The following is a 17,717-nucleotide window of genomic DNA, read 5'->3' as shown; positions in this document are numbered from 1 at the left end:
TGCTGGTGCAAGTGGCTTCAATGTCCCCAGGGAGGTGGCACGGCTCCTGGCCAGGGCCAAGCTGTTGCAAAAGGCTCCCCCGTAGCAACCCAGCACGCTCCACCTGAAGGCTTTTAGCGGCAGAGTGAACTCTGGGGTTTAACCAGCTTAACGAGGCTGGCCCACGTGTCGTCAGGGCTTAACGAAGGGGCTGAGTTACCGCTCTCCAAGGCACCTGTGTGCTCCTGTTACTGGGAAGGAGCCGAGGACGCCGGCGCGGCCATGCCAGCAGCGAGCCCGGTCCCGCAGGACGGGTGACGTGCCGGCGGCGCAGCCGGGAGCGCGTGGACCCTGCCGGGGGACGGCAGTGACCAGGTGAGCGCTCAGCACGGGTTTTCCTCCCGTGACGGCTTGAGGGTGCTTTGGGCGCTGCCGGTTTGGAGGAAGGTGCCCGTCCGCGGCGAGGGGTTTCCCGCGGTTGGGGTGAGCCGCTGCCGGTTGGGGTTTGCCCTACCGGCGAGTTGGGAGGCGCCGGGCGCCGCAAACATTTGGCTGCCTTCAGCAAGCGCCGACGCTGCTGGCTTTAGGGGGTGGTTTACCCCGTCCGCCCCGCGACCAGCAGCAGGCCTGGGGCAACGGCTGCTGCCGGCTCAGGAAGACGGGGCGCGCTCGCGAACCCCGCCGGCGCCGCGCGGAGGGAGGCTGCCCGCTGGGTTTCGCTTGACGCTGCTGGTGTCTGAGCCTGGCGGGGACGCGATGGCTTTTGCCTGCGGTGCCGCTCTTCTCCCGCGGCCTGGCCATCCGGAGAGCCGGAGGCGTTAGGACCCCCGAGCCGGGCGAAGGCGGCCAGGAAGAGGAGGGCCGCCGGGCCGAGCTCTCCTCCCTGCCCGCAGCCGTCACGCGGGGAGGGGAAAAGCCGAGGATCTCGGGCTAATCCCGGCGGCGCGGCGGGGGAAGGAGCCGCTTTCCGCTCGCCGATGCGGCGCGTGGCGGCAAGGCCAAACCCCAAAACGGGAGGCGACGGAGGGGTGCCGGGCCGGCCGCGGGGCACCCGCGGGCACCGGGCCGGAGTGGGAGGCTGTGATTGCGGCGGGTTCCCGCGGCGGCGCCGCTGCGACCGCTCGGTGCCGGGGGGGGGGGGGGTCCGGAGACGGCCGTGGTGGGAAAACCCTTGGCGGCAGCAGGAGGGGAGGAGGAAGGGGGAGCGCGAGCGGCGGCTGCTGGCCTGCCTGAGCCCTGCGCCGGCCCGCAGGCGCTGGCCCCGCGGCCATGGCCTCGCTGCCGTCGCTCCAGGAGGAGAACCGGGTGCTGCAGCAGGAGCTGGCCCGCGTCGAGGACCTGCTGGCCCAGAGCAGGGCCGAGCGCGACGAGCTGGCCATTAAGTACAACGCCATCAGCGAGCGGGTAGGCGAGACCCAACGGCTCCCGCGGCGCCCCGATGCTGCGTGCAAGGATGGGGGGGACCCTCGCCTGCCCCGTCCCTCGCCGCTGCCTCTTTTTGGGCCCACGGCCATAGCAACGGGGGAAAAAGGGGCTTTTTTGGGTGGGTTGCTGTGGCAGCGGTTGCCCTGGAGCTGGTAAACTTTGCCGGCGCCTTTTTGGGGCTGGGCTGCCGGCTTTCTTCCGGCGCCGTGTTGAACGCGAGCGAGCTGCTTGCAGATCCCAGGGCGGGAAATCACCACTTCCCTCTGCCCCAGCGAAGCGGGGCGGCCGCCGTGCTCGACCTCGCTGGCAGCGAGCGGCTGGCCCTGGCTCTGTCCAAAGTGGCGCCGGGGGGCTGTTAATTAAAGCAGGGTTAAAATGCGCTGAGTTATTTGCTCCCTGAGGGGAACACGGGGTGCTGAAAGACTCTTTGCACCCAAAAAGCCTGGTGCAAGCCAGGCAGGGGACCGGGGCTTGCAATGGGAAGTGGGGATGCACTGGGTGCTGGGGATGCAGCAGGTGCCGGGGATGCACCCGATAGCAGGGCTTGCACCGGGTAGCAGGGATGCAGCAGGCGCTGGGATTGCAACCAGTTCCTGCTCCCTGCACACTGGCGGGGGGCAGTTTAGCAGCCCGAAGCTAGGGACACCGTGCATCCCGCTGGGTTTTGGGGGGAGAGGGGAGGATATCGGGGCTGCCCTGCCGCCAGCACCCGGCTGCAGCCCCTTCTCGCCGGCGGCTTGCCGCCCAGCTGGAGCAGGCACTGCGGCTGGAGGCGGGCGAGCGGGAGCCACCGGCGAGCCGGGGCCTGGCGCAGCAGCACCTCGAGCTGCGGCGGCTGCTGGACGACGAGCACGCCGCCTACAAGCGCAAGCTGCAGGCCTACCAGGAGGGCCAGCAGCGGCAAGCCCAGCTGGTGCAGAAGCTGCAAGGCCAGGTGGGTGCGCGCCGGGGCCAGGATCGGGGCCGGCGGCTGGAGGCGCCCGTCCCCGTCCCCGTGCCCCGCAGGTGCTGCAGTACAAGAAGAAGTGTGGCGACATGGAGCAGCGGCTGCTGGAGACGTCGGCGGAGCTGGAGCAGGAGCGGCTGGCGGTGAGCGCCCCGGGGCCATGGGGGCTCCCCTGGGATTTTTTTGGGGGGGGGAAGTGCCTGCACGGCGGATACCCGCTTCTGTCCCCCCGCCAGGGCCAGCTGGAGGCGAGCAGCCTGCGCCGGGGCGAGGACGGCGGCGGCGGTGACGACCTGGAGACGGCGCTGATCCGACTGGAGGAGGAGCAGCAGCGGTGAGCACGGAGCGGAGACGATGCCGCCGCGGCGGGGCGACGCTTGCGGACCCGGCCGGGGCTGACGGTGCCGCCGGGCCCAGGAGCGCCAGCCTGGCGCAGGTGAACGCCATGCTGCGCGAGCAGCTCGAGCAGGCCAACGGCGCCAACCAGGCGCTCAGCGAGGACATCCGCAAGCTGACGGCCGACTGGACGCGGGCCCGCGACGAGCTGGAGCAGCGCGAGGCCGAGTGGAGGCGCGAGGAGGAGGTTTGGGGCCGCGGGGAGAAGAGGGTTGGGGAGAGGGTGGCGCGACCGGGGGCGAACAAGGCAGCGGGTTTGCTCGGGGTGCAGGGGCGCCGCGTGGAGCGGCGTGCAAAGCAGAAGGGCACTGTGCGGGAAGGGGAGCAAGGACGAGGGACACGGGACCAAAAGCGGGGATGCCACATGCAAAGGGATGCGGGGCCGCGGAGGATGCAAGGTGGAGGGGCGACGCATGGAGCGGGATCCAGTGCGCTGGGGGATGCTGAGTGCAGCGGGGTGCAAGGTGGAGGGGGGAGGCTGTAGACAGCGGGGTGCAAGGCGGAGGGATGCTGCATGCAATGGGGTGCAAGGCAGGGGGTGTCACATGCAACGAGGTGCAAGGTGGGGGACATTGCATGTAGTGGGCTGCAAGGCAAGGGGGATGCCACAGGCAAATAGGGTGCAACGCAGGGGGATGGTGCATGCAATGAATGCAAGGTGGGGGATGCTGCCTGCAGCGGGGTGCAAGGCAAGGGGGATGCTGTAGGCGGCAGGGCGCAAGGCAGAGGGGAATGCTGCCTGCAGCGGGGTGCAATGCCAGGGGTGCTGCATGCAATGAGGTGCGAGGCGGGGGACGTTGCATGCAGCGGGGTGCAAGGCAAGGGGGATGCCGCAGGCAAATGGGGTGCAAGGCAGGGAGGATGCTGCATGCAGCGGGGCGCAGGGCAGTGGTGCACGCCGCGGGGCGCGACGCAGCGAGGCGCAGCCCCCCGCCGCCAGCCGCCTCCCCCCGCCGCCCGCAGTCCTTCAACGCCTACTTCAGCAGCGAGCACGGCCGGCTGCTGACCCTCTGGAGGCAGGTGGTGGGCGTCCGGCGGCACGCCGGCGAGGCCAAGGCGGCCACGCAGAGGTCAGCGGCGGGGACGGGGGCGGCGCGGGGCAGCCGGCTGGCCGGGGTCCTGGCTCACGCCGCCGCGCCGCAGGGACCTGTCGGAGCTGCAGCACGAGGCGGCGCGGCTGGGCCGGGCCGTGCACGCCGCCTGCCTGCACCTGGGCGCCCAGCTGCGGCTGCAGGAGAGCCAGGCGGCGGCCGCCCGCGACGCCCAGGCGCTGCGGCTGGCCCAGCTCGAGGAGCGCCTGCGGGAGGCCGAGCACGAGAAAAACCGCCTGGGCGCCAGGTAAGGGGGCCGGGCCGGGGTGCCGGGGTGGGCGCCGGCAGCCCCCGCGCCATCCGGGGACCCTCTCGCCCGCAGCTCGGCGGAGGCGGCGGCCGAGCGCGCCGAGAAGGAGCGGGAGCTGGCGGAGCTGCGGCTGCAGCTGCAAAGCCTGGTGAGCGCCGGGACCCTCACCCTGCGTCGGGGCCGCCGGCGGAGGCAGCGATGGTGCTGACGCCGCCCCGGCGGGGTTCGCAGGAGGTGGCGCGGGCCCGGGAGCCGCCGGCGGAGGAGCTGGACGCCCTGCGCGCCGAGGCGGAGATGCTGCAGCGGGCGCTCTGGGACGTCACCCAGGTGCGCGTCCCGCGGGATGCTCTTTCCCCAGCGATGCTGCTGGGAGCCCCTGTGCCTCAGTTTCCCCCCTTCTCCGCCCCGGGCAGGCGGTGCTGGCGGACGCAGACGGCACCGAGCCACTGGAGGCTGTGGCGGCCGAGAGCGCCGGGTCGCCGGCTGGCTCCCCCCGACGGGGGCTCTCTCCCGCCGCCGCCGAGGCCGCGCTGGCCGCCGTGCGTGCCGCCCTGCACCGGAGGCACCTGCAGCTCCAGGTGAGACAACGGCGGCGGTGGCGGTGGCAGGGCGAGCGGAGGTGGGGGCACCGAGCCCTCTCCTTTTGGGGGTCCCGCCAGGATGCCCGGAGCAAGCACGAGGCGAGCCAGGAGCTGGCGGGCTGCCTGCGGCGGCAGCTGGGCGACGGCGAGGCCGAGCGGAGCGCCCTGGAGCAGCGGCTGGCCCGGCTCGAGGCCGAGGCGCGGGGCTGCCGGCAGGCTCAGGAAGATGCCCTGCGCGAGGCCGCCCGGCACCGCGCCGCCGCTGAGCACCTGGGCAGGTACTGGCCCTTTGCATCCTTGTGCATCCGTCCATCCATCCGTCCGTCCGTCCGTCCTCCTGTCCCCACGGGCTGCTTTTCTCCCCCCGCTCCGCGGTGCGCGCATGCAGCGAGAAGAGCAGCCTGGAGCAGGCGCGGGGGGCCCTGGAGCAGCGGGCCGCAGCACTGGCGCAGGAGGCGGCGGGGCTGCGGCAGGCGCAGGCTGAGCTGCAGCGCCAGCACCGGGAGCTGCAGGACGAGCGGGACGAGGCCGCCCGGGCCGCCCAGCGCGCCCACCAGGAGCTCGAGCAAAGGTGGGTGCTGGCGGGCGAGGGTGACCCCTAACCCACCCTGCAAGCCCTGCCGCATCCTGCAACCCACCCCCACCCTGGAGCCCTGCAACCCCTGCTGCATGCTACAACCTTCCCCCTCTGAGTCTCTGCAACCCCCTCTGTGTCCTGCAAATGCCACTCCTGGGTCCTTGCAAGCTCTGCTGCATCCTGCAACCCCCCCCCCCCCCCCCCCCCGGGATCCTGCAGTTCCTCACCCCTGGGGTCCTGAAACCCCTACTGCTCCTGCAACCCCCGCTTGGGTCCTGCAAAATCCCCTCCTGGGTCCTTGCAAGCTCTGCTGCATCCTGCAACCCACCCCCACCCTGGAGCCCTGCAACCCCCATCCTGCAACTTTCCCTCTCTGGGTCTCTGCAACCCCCTCTGCGTCCTGCAAATCCCCCTCCTGGGTCCTTGCAAGCCCTGCTGCATCCTGTGACCCCCCTGCCCCAGGTCCCCACAACCCCCTTGCTCTGGGTCCCTGCAACCCCACTACGTCCTGCAGAAATCCCTCTGAGTCCCTGCAACCCTCCCTCTTCCCCTGGGGCCCTGCAAACCCCACTGCATCCTGCAAAAAAACCCCTCTAGGTCCCTGTAACCTTCTCTGGGGTCCTGCAAACCCCCTTCCTGCGTCCCTGCAAGCCCTGCTGCATCCTGCAACCTCCGCCCCCACCCCAGAGCTCTGCAAACCCCACTGCATCCTGCAACCCCCCCAGGTCCCTAAAACCTCTCCTGGGTCCCTGCAAGCTCCGCTGTATCCTGCAACCTCCGCCCCCACCCCAGAGCTCTGCAAACCCCACTGCATCCTGCAACCCCCCCAGGTCCCTAAAAGCCCTCCTGGGGCCCTGCAAGCTCCGCTGTATCCCGCAACCTCTGCCCCCACTGCATCCTGCAACCCCCCCAGGTCCCTAAAACCTCTCCTGGGGCCCTGCAAGCTCCGCTGTATCCTGCAACCTCCGCCCCCACCCCAGAGCCCTGCAAACCCCATTGCATCCTGCAACCCCCCCAGGTCCCTAAAAGCCCTCCTGGGGCCCTGCAAGCTCCGCTGTATCCCGCAACCTCTGCCTCCACTGCATCCTGCAACCCCCCCAGGTCCCTAAAACCTCTCCTGGGGCCCTGCAAGCTCCGCTGTATCCTGCAACCTCCGCCCCCACCCCAGAGCTCTGCAAACCCCACTGCATCCTGCAACCCCCCCAGGTCCCTAAAAGCCCTCCTGGGGCCCTGCAAGCTCCGCTGTATCCCGCAACCTCTGCCTCCACTGCATCCTGCAACCCCCCCAGGTCCCTAAAACCTCTCCTGGGGCCCTGCAAGCTCCGCTGTATCCTGCAACCTCCGCCCCCACCCCAGAGCTCTGCAAACCCCACTGCATCCTGCAACCCCCCCAGGTCCCTAAAAGCCCTCCTGGGGCCCTGCAAGCTCCGCTGTATCCTGCAACCTCCGCCCCCACCCCAGAGCTCTGCAAACCCCACTGCATCCTGCAACCCCCCCAGGTCCCTAAAACCTCTCCTGGGGCCCTGCAAGCTCCGCTGTATCCTGCAACCGCCCTGGCATTGCTGGGTCTCTGCAAACCCCGTTGCGTCCTGTAATACCCCCTCTGGGTCGTTGCAACCCCCTCTGGGTCGTTGCAACCCCCCCGCCGTGTCCCTGCCCCGCAGCCAGCGCCGGCTGGAGCAGCTGGAGGCCGAGAAGGGCAGCGCGCGGGAGGAGCTGGTGCGGGCGCAGGAGGCCCTGAGCCGCGCCGCGCTGGAGGCGGAGGTGGCGCAGAGCGAGCGGGCCGAGCTGGCGGCGGCGCTGGGCAAGGTACAGGGGGGCCCGGGGTGCGGGGGCCCGGGCTGAGGCCCGACCGGCTCGGTGCAGCGATGGCCCCCCTCCGGCGCGCCCAGGCGGAGGCGAGCGGCGCGGAGCAGGCGGCGGCGGTGCGGCAGGCGCGGGCGGAGGCGGCGGCGGCCCGCGACGCCCTGGCCAAGCTGGGCGGCCTCGGCGAGAGCCTGGCCCGGGACAAGGCGCAGCTCGACGGGCTCCTGGCGCAGGTGAGACCCCGGGGCGGCGGGCGCTGCGGCGGCGGGCGCCCGGCCGCCCTGACGGCCCGGCCCGCAGCTGGAGGAGGAGAAGGGGGCGCTGGCGGCGCGGGCGCAGGAGGCGGCGCGGGAGGCGGCGGCGCTGCGGGCCGAGCTGCGCCGGGGCCGGGAGGACGGCGAGGCCGAGCGGCGGGGGCTGGAGCGGGCCCGGCGGGCGGCCGACGAGGCCGGCGAGCGCCTGCGCGGGGAGGTGCTGGCCCTGCAGCGGGAGCGCCGGCAGCTGCAGGAGCGGCTGGGCCAGGTGGGGGCCTGGGGGGCACAGGGAGGGCGCCGGGGAGAGGGGCGGCGGCAGGGAGGGCGCCGGGGAGAGGGGCGGCGGCAGGGAGGGTGCTGGGGCGGCAGGGAGGATGCCGGGGAGAGGGATGGGAGGGTGCCGTAGAGATGGGCGGCGGGGCGGGAGGATGCCGGGGAGAGGGGCGGCGGGGCGGGAGGATGCCGGGGAGAGGGATGGGAGGGTGCCGGAGAGATGGGCGGCGGGGCGGGAGGATGCCGGGGCAGCAGGGAAGGTGCCGGGGAGAGGGGCGGCGGGGCGGGAGGGTGGGAGGATGCCGGGGCGGCAGGGAGGATGCCGGGGAGAGGGGCGGCGGGGCGGGAGGATGCCGGGGAGAGGGATGGGAGGGTGCCGGAGAGATGGGCGGCGGGGCGGGAGGATGCCGGGGAGAGGGGCGGCGGGGCGGGAGGATGCCGGGGAGAGGGATGGGAGGGTGCCGGAGAGATGGGCGGCGGGGCGGGAGGATGCCGGGGCAGCAGGGAAGGTGCCGGGGAGAGGGGCGGCGGGGCGGGAGGGTGGGAGGATGCCGGGGCGGCAGGGAGGATGCCGGGGAGAGGGGCGGCGGGACTGGAGGATGCCGGGGCGGCAGGGAGGGTGCCGGGGAGAGGGATGGGAGGGTGCCGGGGAGAGGGGCGGCGGGGCGGGAGGATGCCGGGGAGAGGGGCGGCAGGACGGGAGGATGCCGGGGAGAGGGGCGGCGGGGCGGGAGGATGCCGGGGCGGCAGAGAGGGTGCCGGGGAGAGGGGCGGCGGGACCGGAGGATGCCGGGGCGGCAGGGAGGGTGCCGGGGAGAGGGGCGGCGGGATGCGGGCGCGAGGCGGGCCGTGCCGCTCCCGTTACGGCAGGCGGAGCGGGAGCGGGCGGCGGCGAGCGAGGCGGCGGGGGCGGCGCGGCGGGAGCAGGAGCGGCTGGCTGAGGCGCTGGCCGGCGCCGCCGCCGACAAGGAGGCGCTGGCCGGGCAGGCGGCCGCCGCCGCCGTGCAGCTGGCCGCCGCGCAGCGCGACGCCCGGGAGCGGGCCCAGGAGCTGGCGGCTCTCAGGTGGGTGCCGGGGGCGGCGGGCGCGCGGTGGCCGGTGGCGGCGGAGGCTCGAGCCGGCGGCGCTCCGGCAGGGCGGAGAAGGCGGCGCTGGAGACGGGGCTGTCGGAGCGGCGGCAGCAGCTCTCGCAGCTGGGCGCCCGCGAGCAGCAGCTGGAGGCCGAGAGCCGGAGCCTGCTGCTGGCCAAGGAGGCGCTGCAGGGTAACGCCGGCCCCCCCTTCCCGCGGGCGCCCCCGTCCCCCCGTGCCGGCTGCCTCCCCTAACCCGCCGCCGGCAGCGGAGCTGGGCGCCGCGCGGCAGCGGCTGGCGGCCGAGCAGCAGCGCGACCGGGAGCAGCGGGCGCAGGCGGAGCGGGAGGCGCAGGCGGCGCTGCGGGGCGCCCGGGCGGCCCACGACGAGGACGTCGAGCGCCTGCAGCGCGAGAAGGTTTGCAAAAAAAAAAAAAAGCCCCGGTTGCAAAAAAGCTCCTCCGGCCGGGCGGGCCGGCGGGCGCTGGCGGCTCGGGGCGGCAGCGAGCGTCGGCCCCGCAGGAGACGCTGCGCCGGGAGCTGGAGGCCGAGCGGGACGGGGCGGCGCGGGAGCGGGCCGAGCTGGCGGCCCGCGGCGAGGCCGAGCGGGAGGCGCTGGCGGCGGCGCTGGCCACCCTGCGGCAGCAGCGGCGCGAGGGTTTGCTGCGAGCCGAGAGCGAGAAGCAGCAGGTGGGTGCCGGGGCGGCGGGGGGCCGGGGCACCCCGGGTGCCCCCCGCTGAGCCGGGCCGCCCCGCGGCAGGCGCTGGCGGAGAAGGAGGCGGAGAAGGCGGCGCTGGCGGAGAAGCTGGCGGGGGCCGAGCGGAGCTTGGCCGAGGCGGCGGCCGAGCTGGAGCGGCAGCGGCGCGAGGCCGCCGGGCGCCAGGAGCAGGAGCGGGTGGGTGCCGCGCCGGGCGCCAGCCCCCGGGCGCCGGGGCCGCCGGCAGGGCGCTCACGGGCCGCTCTCGGGCCCCGCAGGGCCTGGCCGACGGGCTGGCCGCCGAGCTGCGGGCGCTGCGGGCCCAGCTGGAGGAGGCGGCGGCGGCCGGCGAGCGGGAGGCGAAGGCCCTGCGGCAGCAGGCGGCGGGGCTGGCCCAGCAGCGGGACGCGGCCGCGCGGGAGGTGAGGGTCCCGGCGCCCCGGCAGGGCTCTTCCTGCTTTATCCCCCCCAATTTCCCACGCTATCCCCCCGAATTTCCCACGGCGGTGCTGGCTGAGCAGCGGGATGCAGGAGGTGAGCATCCCGCTGCCTCGGCTCACCCTATCGGGGCCGTTCCCGCGCTGTCCCCCCTTGCCGTTCCCACGCTCTCTCCCCACTTTCCCACGCGATCCCCTCACTTTCCTGTGCCGTCCCTCCACTTTCTCACGCTCTCACCTCCTTTCCCATGCTATCCCCCCACTTTCCTATGCTCTCTTCTCCTCACCTTTCCCGCACTGTGCCACCGCTTTCTCACGCTCTCTCTCTCTTTCCCATGCCGACCCCCCTTGCCTTTCCCACGCTGTCCCCCCCATTTTTCTGCACTCTCCCCCCCACTCTCCTGCGGGCAGGCAGAGGAGCTGCGGGCACAGCTGCAGCTGGCGGAGGAGGCGCGGGACGCGGGGCGCCGGGAGCTGCTGGAGGCGCAGCGGGCGGCGCGGGAGAGCCGTGAGGGCCAGGAGGCGCAGAGCAAGGAGACGCGGGACGCGCGCCGGGCCCTGGGCGAGGAGACGCGGGAGAAAGAGGCCCTGCGGCGCTCCAACGAGGAGCTGCGGGCCGCCGTGCGGCGTGCTGAGGGCGAGCGCATCAGGTGAGGCCGGGGGGCTCGGGGTGGGGGCGATGGTCCGGGTAGGGATGCTGGGGATGGGAGACGCTCAGGACAGGGATGCTGGGGACAGGGATGCTGGGGACAGGAGGGATGCTCAGGATGAAGATGCCGGAGACAGGGGGATACTCGGGATGGAGATGCTGAAGGCAGGGGGGATGCTCAGGATGGAGAGGCTGGAGACAGGGGGACACTTGGGATGGGGATGCTGAAGGCAGGGGGGATGCTCAGGATGGAGAGGCTGGAGACAGGGGGATACTCGGGATGGAGAGGCCAGGCATGGGAGGATGCTTGAGACAGGAGGATGCAGGGCACAGGAGATGCTCAGGTTGGAGACGCTGGAGAAGGGGGATGCCGGGAATGGGGGATACTCGCGATGGGGGATGCTCAGGATGGGGAATGCTTGAAGCCAGGGGTTGCAGGGGCTGAGGGACGCCCGGGACGGAGATGCTGGGGACCTGGCGAGATGCAAGGACGGGGGGTGTCTGGGATGGGGCCAGCTCGGGACAGGGCCATCCCTAGCAGAAGCACACCGGGCCTAGCAGGGGATGCTCGGGACGGGGTGCTTTTGGGAGACGAGCTGGATGGGGCCGCCCCCCACAGCTGACGGCCCCCCACCCGGGCTCCTGGCAGCCTCAAGCGGGCCAACGAGGAGAAGGAGCAGCGGCTGGCGGTGGCGGAGGACGGGCAGGCGGCGGCGGGCCGCGAGGCGGCCGAGCTGCGGGCCAGCTTGCAGGAGGTGGAGCGAGCCCGCCTCGAGGCCCGCCGCGAGCTGCAGGAGCTGCGCAGGCAGGTGAGGGGCGGCGGGGCGCCCCGGCACGGGGCCGGCCCCGGGGGGGACCTCACCGCCCGCCCCGGGCAGGTGAAGACGCTGGACGGCGAGAGCTGCAAGAAAAGCAAGGAGCTGGCGGAGCTGCAGGCGCGCCTGGCCCGGGAGGAGCAGCGGGAGGAGGAGGGCCGGCGCGAGGCCTTCGGCCTCCGGCAGAAGGTGGCGGAGAGCGAGGCCGAGCGGGAGAGCGCCAGGAAGGAGGTAGCGGCAGAGATGCCCTGTGCCCCCCGCCCCCCGCCACCCCCAGGACCTTGTCTACTGTGTCCCAGGTGTCCCCATTGCCCTGTCACTCTGTTCCCTGCATCTCCATCACCCCATCACTCGGTCCCCTGCATCCCTGGGTGTCTCCATCACCCCATCACTTGGTCCCCTTCCTCCCTGGGTGTCTCCATCACCCCATCACTTGGTCCCCTTCCTCCCTGGGTGTCTCCATCACCCCATCACTCAGTCCCCTGCATCCCTGGGTGTCCCCATCGCTTGGTCCCCTACATCCCTGGGTGTCTCCATCGCTCTGTCACTCCGTTCCCTGCATCTCCATCATCCCATCACTCAGTCCCCTGCATCCCTGGGTGTCTCCATCACCCCATCACTTGGTCCCCTGCATCCCTAGGTGTTCCCATAGCTCTGTCCCCTGCATCCCTGGGTGTCCCTATAGCCCTGTCACTCCGTTCCCTGCATCTCCATCACCCCATCACTCAGTCCCCTGCATCTCTGGGTGTCCCCATTGTTTGGTCCCCTGTATTCCTGGGTGTCCCCATCGCTCTGTCCCCTGCATCCCTAGGTGTCCCCATAGCTTAGTCCTCTGGGTGTCCCCATTGTCCCATTGCTTGGTCCCCTGCCTCTCCATTGCCCCGTCACTCGGTCCCCTGCATCCCTAGGTGTCACCATAGCTTAGTCCTCTGCACCCCTGGGTGTCCCTATCGCCCTGTCACTCCGTTCCCTGCCTCTCCATTGCCCCATCACTCAGTCTCCTGCATCTCTGGGTGTCCCCATTGCTTGGTCCCCTGTATCCCTGGGTGTCCTCATTGTCCCATTGCTTGGTCCCCTGCATCTCCATCGCCCCATTACTTGGTCCCCTGTATCCCTGGGCCTCCCCATTGTCCCATAGCTCGGTCCCCTGCATCCCTGGGTGCCCGTATCCCTCGGTCCCCTGCATCCCCAGATGCTCCGTCCCTTGCGCCTGCCCCGGTGTCCCCGTCACCCCCCTCACCGCCTCCCCCAGCTGCAGCACCTGCAGCGGCGGCTGTCGGAGGCGGCGGGTGAGTTTCGGCAGCGGGAGCAGGAGCTGGCGCGCAGCCTGGAGGAGGCGCGGGGCAACGAGAAGAAGCTGCTGGCCGACGCGCGCAACCTGCAGCTCAAGGCGGAGGCGGCGCGGGCCGAGGCGGCCGAGCGCAGCCTGCGCCTGAGCGCCGCCGAGGGCCGGGCTCGCGGCCTCGAGGCCGAGCTGGCCCGCGCCGAGGGGCTGCGGCGAGCGGCCGAGGGCCGCCTGGGCAGCCTGCAGTCGGCCCTGCGCCGCACCGTGGGCATCGGCGCCCGGCGCCGCAGCGGCTCCCCCGGCAGCGCCCAGGGTAATGCGCTCGCCCTCGCCGGGGCCGGCAGGACGCCCGGGTCCCTTTCCCGAGCATCCTTTGCGCTGGCGCCGCCGGTCCCCGGCTGCATCTTCCTCTCTCTGCCCAGGCGGCGCGGCGGAGGGGCCGGAGAGCCCCGGCTCGCCCTCGTCCCCGGAGCGCCCCGAGATGGCCGGGGAGGCCGAGGCGGTGCGGGCCGCCCTGCGGGACTTCGTGCAGGAGCTGCGGGCGGCGCAGCGGGAACGGGTACCGCGGGGCGGGCGGCCCCTCTCCCCGCTGTGGGGCCACCCCATCCTCCCCGGAAGGGCTCATTTCTCCCCGTTTTCCTGCCCCAGGAGGAGCTGCGGGCGCAGGTGGGCACTCTGAGCCGGCGGCTGGCCGAGGCCGAGGAGGAGCGGGACGGCGCCAGCGCCCGGGCGCAGCAGCTCCAGCAGCTGGTGGCTGAGAGCGAGGAAGGTGATGGGGGGAGGAAGGTGATGGAGAGGGGCTGGACGCAGCCCACACGCTGCCGCTGGAGTGGCCCCGTCCCCGCTGCGGGTTTCCCCCGGCTCCCGCGGTTTGTGCGGGGCGCGCTTTGCCTTCCCAGGGCTGCAGCCTTCCTCCTCCTCTCCCTCCTCACCGGCGGGTTGGGAATTGGGGCCGTGCCGGCCCACGGTGCTTCGTGATGGGGAAACTGAGTCGCGGGGCATGGAGGGGTTGGGGATGGGGGGACACGGTGCTCTCAAATCCGGCGGCTCGCGGCGCTCACCCCTGGCCGGGGCCGCAGGGCGCCGGGGGGCCGACGGGAAGCTGAGCAGCGCCCAGACGGCCCTGCTGCTGCAGGAGGAGACGCTGCGGCGCGGCGGGCGCGAGCGCCAGGCCCTGCTCGACAAGGTGGCCTCGCTGGAGAGGAGCCTGCGAGCGGCCGACGGCGACCGCCGAGTCTCCCAGGTGCGTGCCCAGCGCCGGCGGCCACCCGGGCTGAGACCCCATGCGTTCGGCACACCTCCGGGGCCGAAGCACCCCGGCTGCTGGTGCCGAGGTTTTGGGGCTCAGGCGACACCGCCGTCCTCCAGGAGAGGCTGAGCAAGCTGAAAGCTGGCGAGGCCAAGCTGGAGGCGGCCAAGCAGCGCCTGGCGGAGGGGCTGGAGGCGGCCGAGAGCCGCGGCACCCAGCTGGAGCTGCAGCGGCGGGCGCTCGAGGGCGAGCTGCAGCGGGCCCGGCTGGCGCTGGGCGAGCGCGAGACGGAGGCGCGGGGCCTGCGGGAGCGCGCCGAGGAGCTCCAGCGACAGGTAACCCCTGCAGCCGGGAGGGGAGGCCAAGGGGGCTGAGGCTTGCATTTGGGGGCTTGCATCAGCTTCCTGTTCCTGGCACTGCATTGCACTGCGTTCCCGGCGTCCGCTTGCTTGCATCTGCTTTCTTGCATTTCGTTTCACTCCTTGCATTGCATCTCATGTCTTGCATCTAATTTTTTTTTTTGTTTTAATCCTCTTTTCCCTTTTCTTGCCCCAACCCTGGCCCTCGCCCCCAGCTCGGTGAGAGTGAGCAGCGAGCGGGCGCCCTGCAGCTCTCGGCGGACCGCCTGAGTGCGGCGCTGGCCAAGGCGACGGAGGCCGAGGCCGGCCTGGAGGCCAAGGCGCAGGGCTTGGCGGCAGCGCTGGCCGAGAGCGCTGCCGCGGCCGGGGCGGCACAGGAGCAGCTGCTGCAGCTGCAGCAGGCGCAGGCGGCCGGCGAGCACGAGCGAGGCGTGCTGCAGGTGAGCGCGGGGGGGCGGTGGGGGCCCCCGCGGGTCGGGGCGCCCGTGCTGGCCCCTGACGCCGCTCGGCCGCAGGAGAGGCTGGAGGCCGCCCGGCAGGCGCTGGCGGAGGCTGCTGCGGAGAAGGGCTCGCTGCGGGAGCAGCTGCGGGGGCTGCAGGACGAGCGCGCCGAGCTGCGGCGGCGCACGCAGGAGCTGGAGGCCCAGGGCCGGCAGCAGCAGGAGGTGAGGGCACCGCCGGGCTGCAGCTTGCGAGGGCTTCCCCAGCACCAGCCTGCGTGGGAGGCTGGCCTTGTCCCTGCCTCCCCGTCCAGCAGCCCCCCATCCTTCACTGTCCAGCATCCCTAGTCCTTCCCTGTCCCCCCGTCCTTCCCGGGCCTCCCCGTCCAACAGCCTCCATGCTTTCACATCCAGCATCCCCTGTCCTTCACCATCCCATCTTTCACTGTCCTCCCATGTCCAGCATCCACCGTCCTTCCCCGTCTTCCCCATCCACCATCCCCTGTCCTTCACCACCCACTGTCCCCGGTCCTTCCCTGGCCTCCCACATCCAGCATCCCCCATGCTTGCCCATCTTGCATTCCCCCATCCTTCATCAGCTAGCCTCCCTCATCCTTCCTTGTCCCTGTCCTTCCCTATCCCGTGTCCTCCAGCCAGCATCCCCTGTCCTCCTTGTCCAATGTCCCCTGTCCTTCCTTGTCCAGCATCCCCCCCTTTCTTCTGTCCCCCATCCTCCTCGTCCTGTGTCCTACTCTTCCTCGTCCAGCTTCCCATCTTCCTCATCCAGCTGCCCTGTCCTTTCTTGTCCTGTCCTCCCTGTCCCCCACCCAACATCCCTCGTCCTTCCCTGACCTCCCCTCATCTTTCCCATCCTTTCTTGTCCCCTGTTAGCCCTGTCCTACATCTCCTGTCCGTCCCTGTCCTTCCTTGTCCACCCTCCCTTGTCCAGCATCCCCCCCTTCCCACGCGGCGTCCCCCGCCGGCGCGGCGCTCACGGCGGGCCCCAGCTGCTGCGGCAGCGGCAGGAGGGCGAGAGCGCGGCGCTGCAGGGGCTGCGGGCCGAGCGGCAGGCGCTGCAGGAGCGCCTCGGCGGCCTCCAGCGCGCCCTGGCCCAGCTCGAGAGCGAGAAGCGCGAGGCCCAGCGCTCGTCCCTGCGCCTCGAGAAGGACAAGACCGCCCTCAAGAAGACCCTGGACAAGGTGACCCCCCCCCAACCCCGGCTCCGCTGCGTGTCGGGGCTGCAAGGGCCCATATGTGCCCGGGGGTGGGGGGGGGGGCACCCTTCTCCCCCGTTAGCCGGCATGACGTTTGTGCACCCTTGGCCAGAGCACCAGGTTTTGCTGTGCTCCCCGCTGGGAGCTGCTAAAACATAGAAAGGCAGCTTATTCGTAAGCACAGCGATTAATAGCATAGTATGCTAAATACGTAACCCGTGTCGTGGCTCCAGGACCTGTAACGCGTGGTTCTCCACCCCGCGGGGCGCTCACGGATGCGTTTTATCCGTGGGAGTGAGGAGCTTAGCTGGGGGGGGGGGGTTGGCAAAGGAAGAGATGGTGATGCCCCTGGGGCAGGGGGCTTCCCATGCTCAGAGGGGGCTTCCCACGCTCGAGGGGTCCCCATGCTCAGAGGGGTTCCCACGCTCGGGGTGGGGGGGTCCCATGCTCGAGGGGTCCCCGTGCTCAGAGGGGTCCCCGTGCTCAGGGGGGTCCCCATGCTCCGGGAGGTTCCCGTGCTCGGGGTGGGGGGGTCCTGTGCTTGAGGGGTCCCCGTGCTCAGGGGGGTCCCTGTGCTCAGAGGGGTCTCCACACTCTGGGAGGTTCCCACACTCGGGGGGGGGGGTCACTGCACTCGGGGGGGGTGGGTCCCTGCACTGGAGGGGTCCCCGTGCTCGAGGGGTCCCCATGCTCTGGGGGGCTCCCACGCTCGGGGGGAGGGTCCCTTGCTCGAGGGGGCCCTGTGCTCAGAAGAGTCCTGCACTCGGGGTGGGGGGTCACCACACTCGAGGGGGGGGGTCCCTGCACTGGAGGGGTCCCCGTGCTCAGAGGGGTCCCCACGCTCAGAGGGGTCCCCATGCTCTGGGAGGTTCCCACGCTCGGGGTGGGGGGGGGTCCTGCACTCGAGGGGTCCCTGTGCTCAGAGGGGTCCCCACGCTCCGGGAGGTTCCCATGCTCGGGGGGGGTCCCACACTCGAGGGGTCCCCATGCTCAGGGGGGTCCCTGTGCTCAGAGGGGTCCCCACGCTCCGGGAGGTTCCCGCGCTCGGGGTGGGGGGTCCCCATGCTCAGAGGGGTCCCCATGCTCAGAGGGGTCCCCACGCTCCGGGAGGTTCCCACGCTCGGGGGGGGGGTCCTGCACTCGAGGGGGGTCCCCGTACTCGAGGTGTCCCCGTGCTCAGAGGGGTCCCCACACTCCGGGAGGTTCCCACGCTCGGGGTGGGGGGGTTCCCGCGCTCACGGGGCCGCGGGCAGGTGGAGCGGGAGAAGCTGAAGACGCACGAGGACTCGCTGCGGCTGTCGGCGGAGAAGGGGCGGCTCGACCGCTCGCTGGACACGGCGGAGCAGGAGCTGGCCGAGGCCCAGCAGCACATCCGACTGCTGGAGGTGAGCGCGCGGCAGCGGGAGCCGCTCCGGCGCGCCGGGCAGGCGCTGGGCTCATCCCAGCCTGGATTGGCTTTTTCCCAAACCCCCCCCCCCAAAGTTGCGAGCGGCTTGCAATGCCCCCCCGTCTCCCCCAACCCCGGGCAGGCGCAGGTGACGGCGCTGGAGCAGCCGGAGAGCGCCGAGGCCGGGCGGCGGGAGCTGCAGCGGGAGCTGGAGCGGCTGCGGGGGGCCCAGCTCCAGGCCGAGCGGGCGCTGGAGGCGCGGGAGCGAGCCCACCGCCACCGCGTCCGCGGCCTCGAGGAGCAGGTGAGGGGTTGGGGGGGGGGGGCGGCGAGCCCGGTGGGCGCCCCTGCCCCGTCTGCAGCCCGCGCCGCTCACCCTCGCCCGCCCCCTGCCCAGATCGCGCTGCTGAAGGAGCAGCAGGAGCTGCAGCGCGGCCCCCTGCGCCGCCGCCACCACTCCTCCGGCCTCGCCGGCGACTAAAGCAGGACCCCCCCCCCCCCCCCGCCCCCAGTATGTCATGCAGCATCCCCCCTCC

General features: G+C 72.1%; 1 protein-coding gene across 1 annotated transcript; it reads left to right on the top strand.

The window, feature by feature from the left end:
* The first annotated feature begins 1,143 nt into the window (after positions 1–1,143).
* On the top strand, positions 1,144–17,713 carry CROCC (ciliary rootlet coiled-coil, rootletin). The gene is made up of 35 exons (XM_068916361.1): positions 1,144–1,383; positions 2,153–2,338; positions 2,410–2,493; positions 2,587–2,684; positions 2,768–2,933; positions 3,710–3,816; positions 3,890–4,084; positions 4,160–4,235; positions 4,319–4,414; positions 4,501–4,665; positions 4,747–4,946; positions 5,057–5,239; positions 6,910–7,054; positions 7,138–7,284; positions 7,352–7,573; positions 8,449–8,642; positions 8,714–8,841; positions 8,918–9,066; positions 9,171–9,338; positions 9,410–9,544; positions 9,625–9,768; positions 10,195–10,433; positions 11,082–11,241; positions 11,311–11,478; positions 12,500–12,845; positions 12,955–13,091; positions 13,181–13,301; positions 13,612–13,775; positions 13,901–14,116; positions 14,356–14,580; positions 14,656–14,805; positions 15,588–15,779; positions 17,048–17,179; positions 17,324–17,485; positions 17,579–17,713. The coding sequence occupies exons 1-35, from the start codon at positions 1,249–1,251 to the stop codon at positions 17,660–17,662; spliced, it is 5,619 nt and encodes a 1,872-aa protein (XP_068772462.1). The 5' UTR covers positions 1,144–1,248; the 3' UTR covers positions 17,663–17,713.
* The last annotated feature ends 4 nt before the right edge of the window (positions 17,714–17,717 follow it).

This window comes from Struthio camelus, chromosome 21 (assembly GCF_040807025.1).
Source record: "Struthio camelus isolate bStrCam1 chromosome 21, bStrCam1.hap1, whole genome shotgun sequence".
Taxonomy (NCBI): domain Eukaryota; kingdom Metazoa; phylum Chordata; class Aves; order Struthioniformes; family Struthionidae; genus Struthio; species Struthio camelus.
This window is presented reverse-complemented; position numbering and strand designations above follow the sequence as displayed.

Bases quoted from the DNA above. Each gene is read 5' to 3' on its own strand.
- CROCC (XM_068916361.1), top strand. From the start codon at position 1,249: ATGGCCTCGCTGCCGTCGCTCCAGGAGGAGAACCGGGTGCTGCAGCAG. The intron at 2,494-2,586 runs GTGAGCGCCCCG...TCCCCCCGCCAG, and splicing joins TGGAGCAGGAGCGGCTGGCG to GGCCAGCTGGAGGCGAGCAG. The intron at 9,339-9,409 runs GTGGGTGCCGGG...GCCCCGCGGCAG, and splicing joins CCGAGAGCGAGAAGCAGCAG to GCGCTGGCGGAGAAGGAGGC.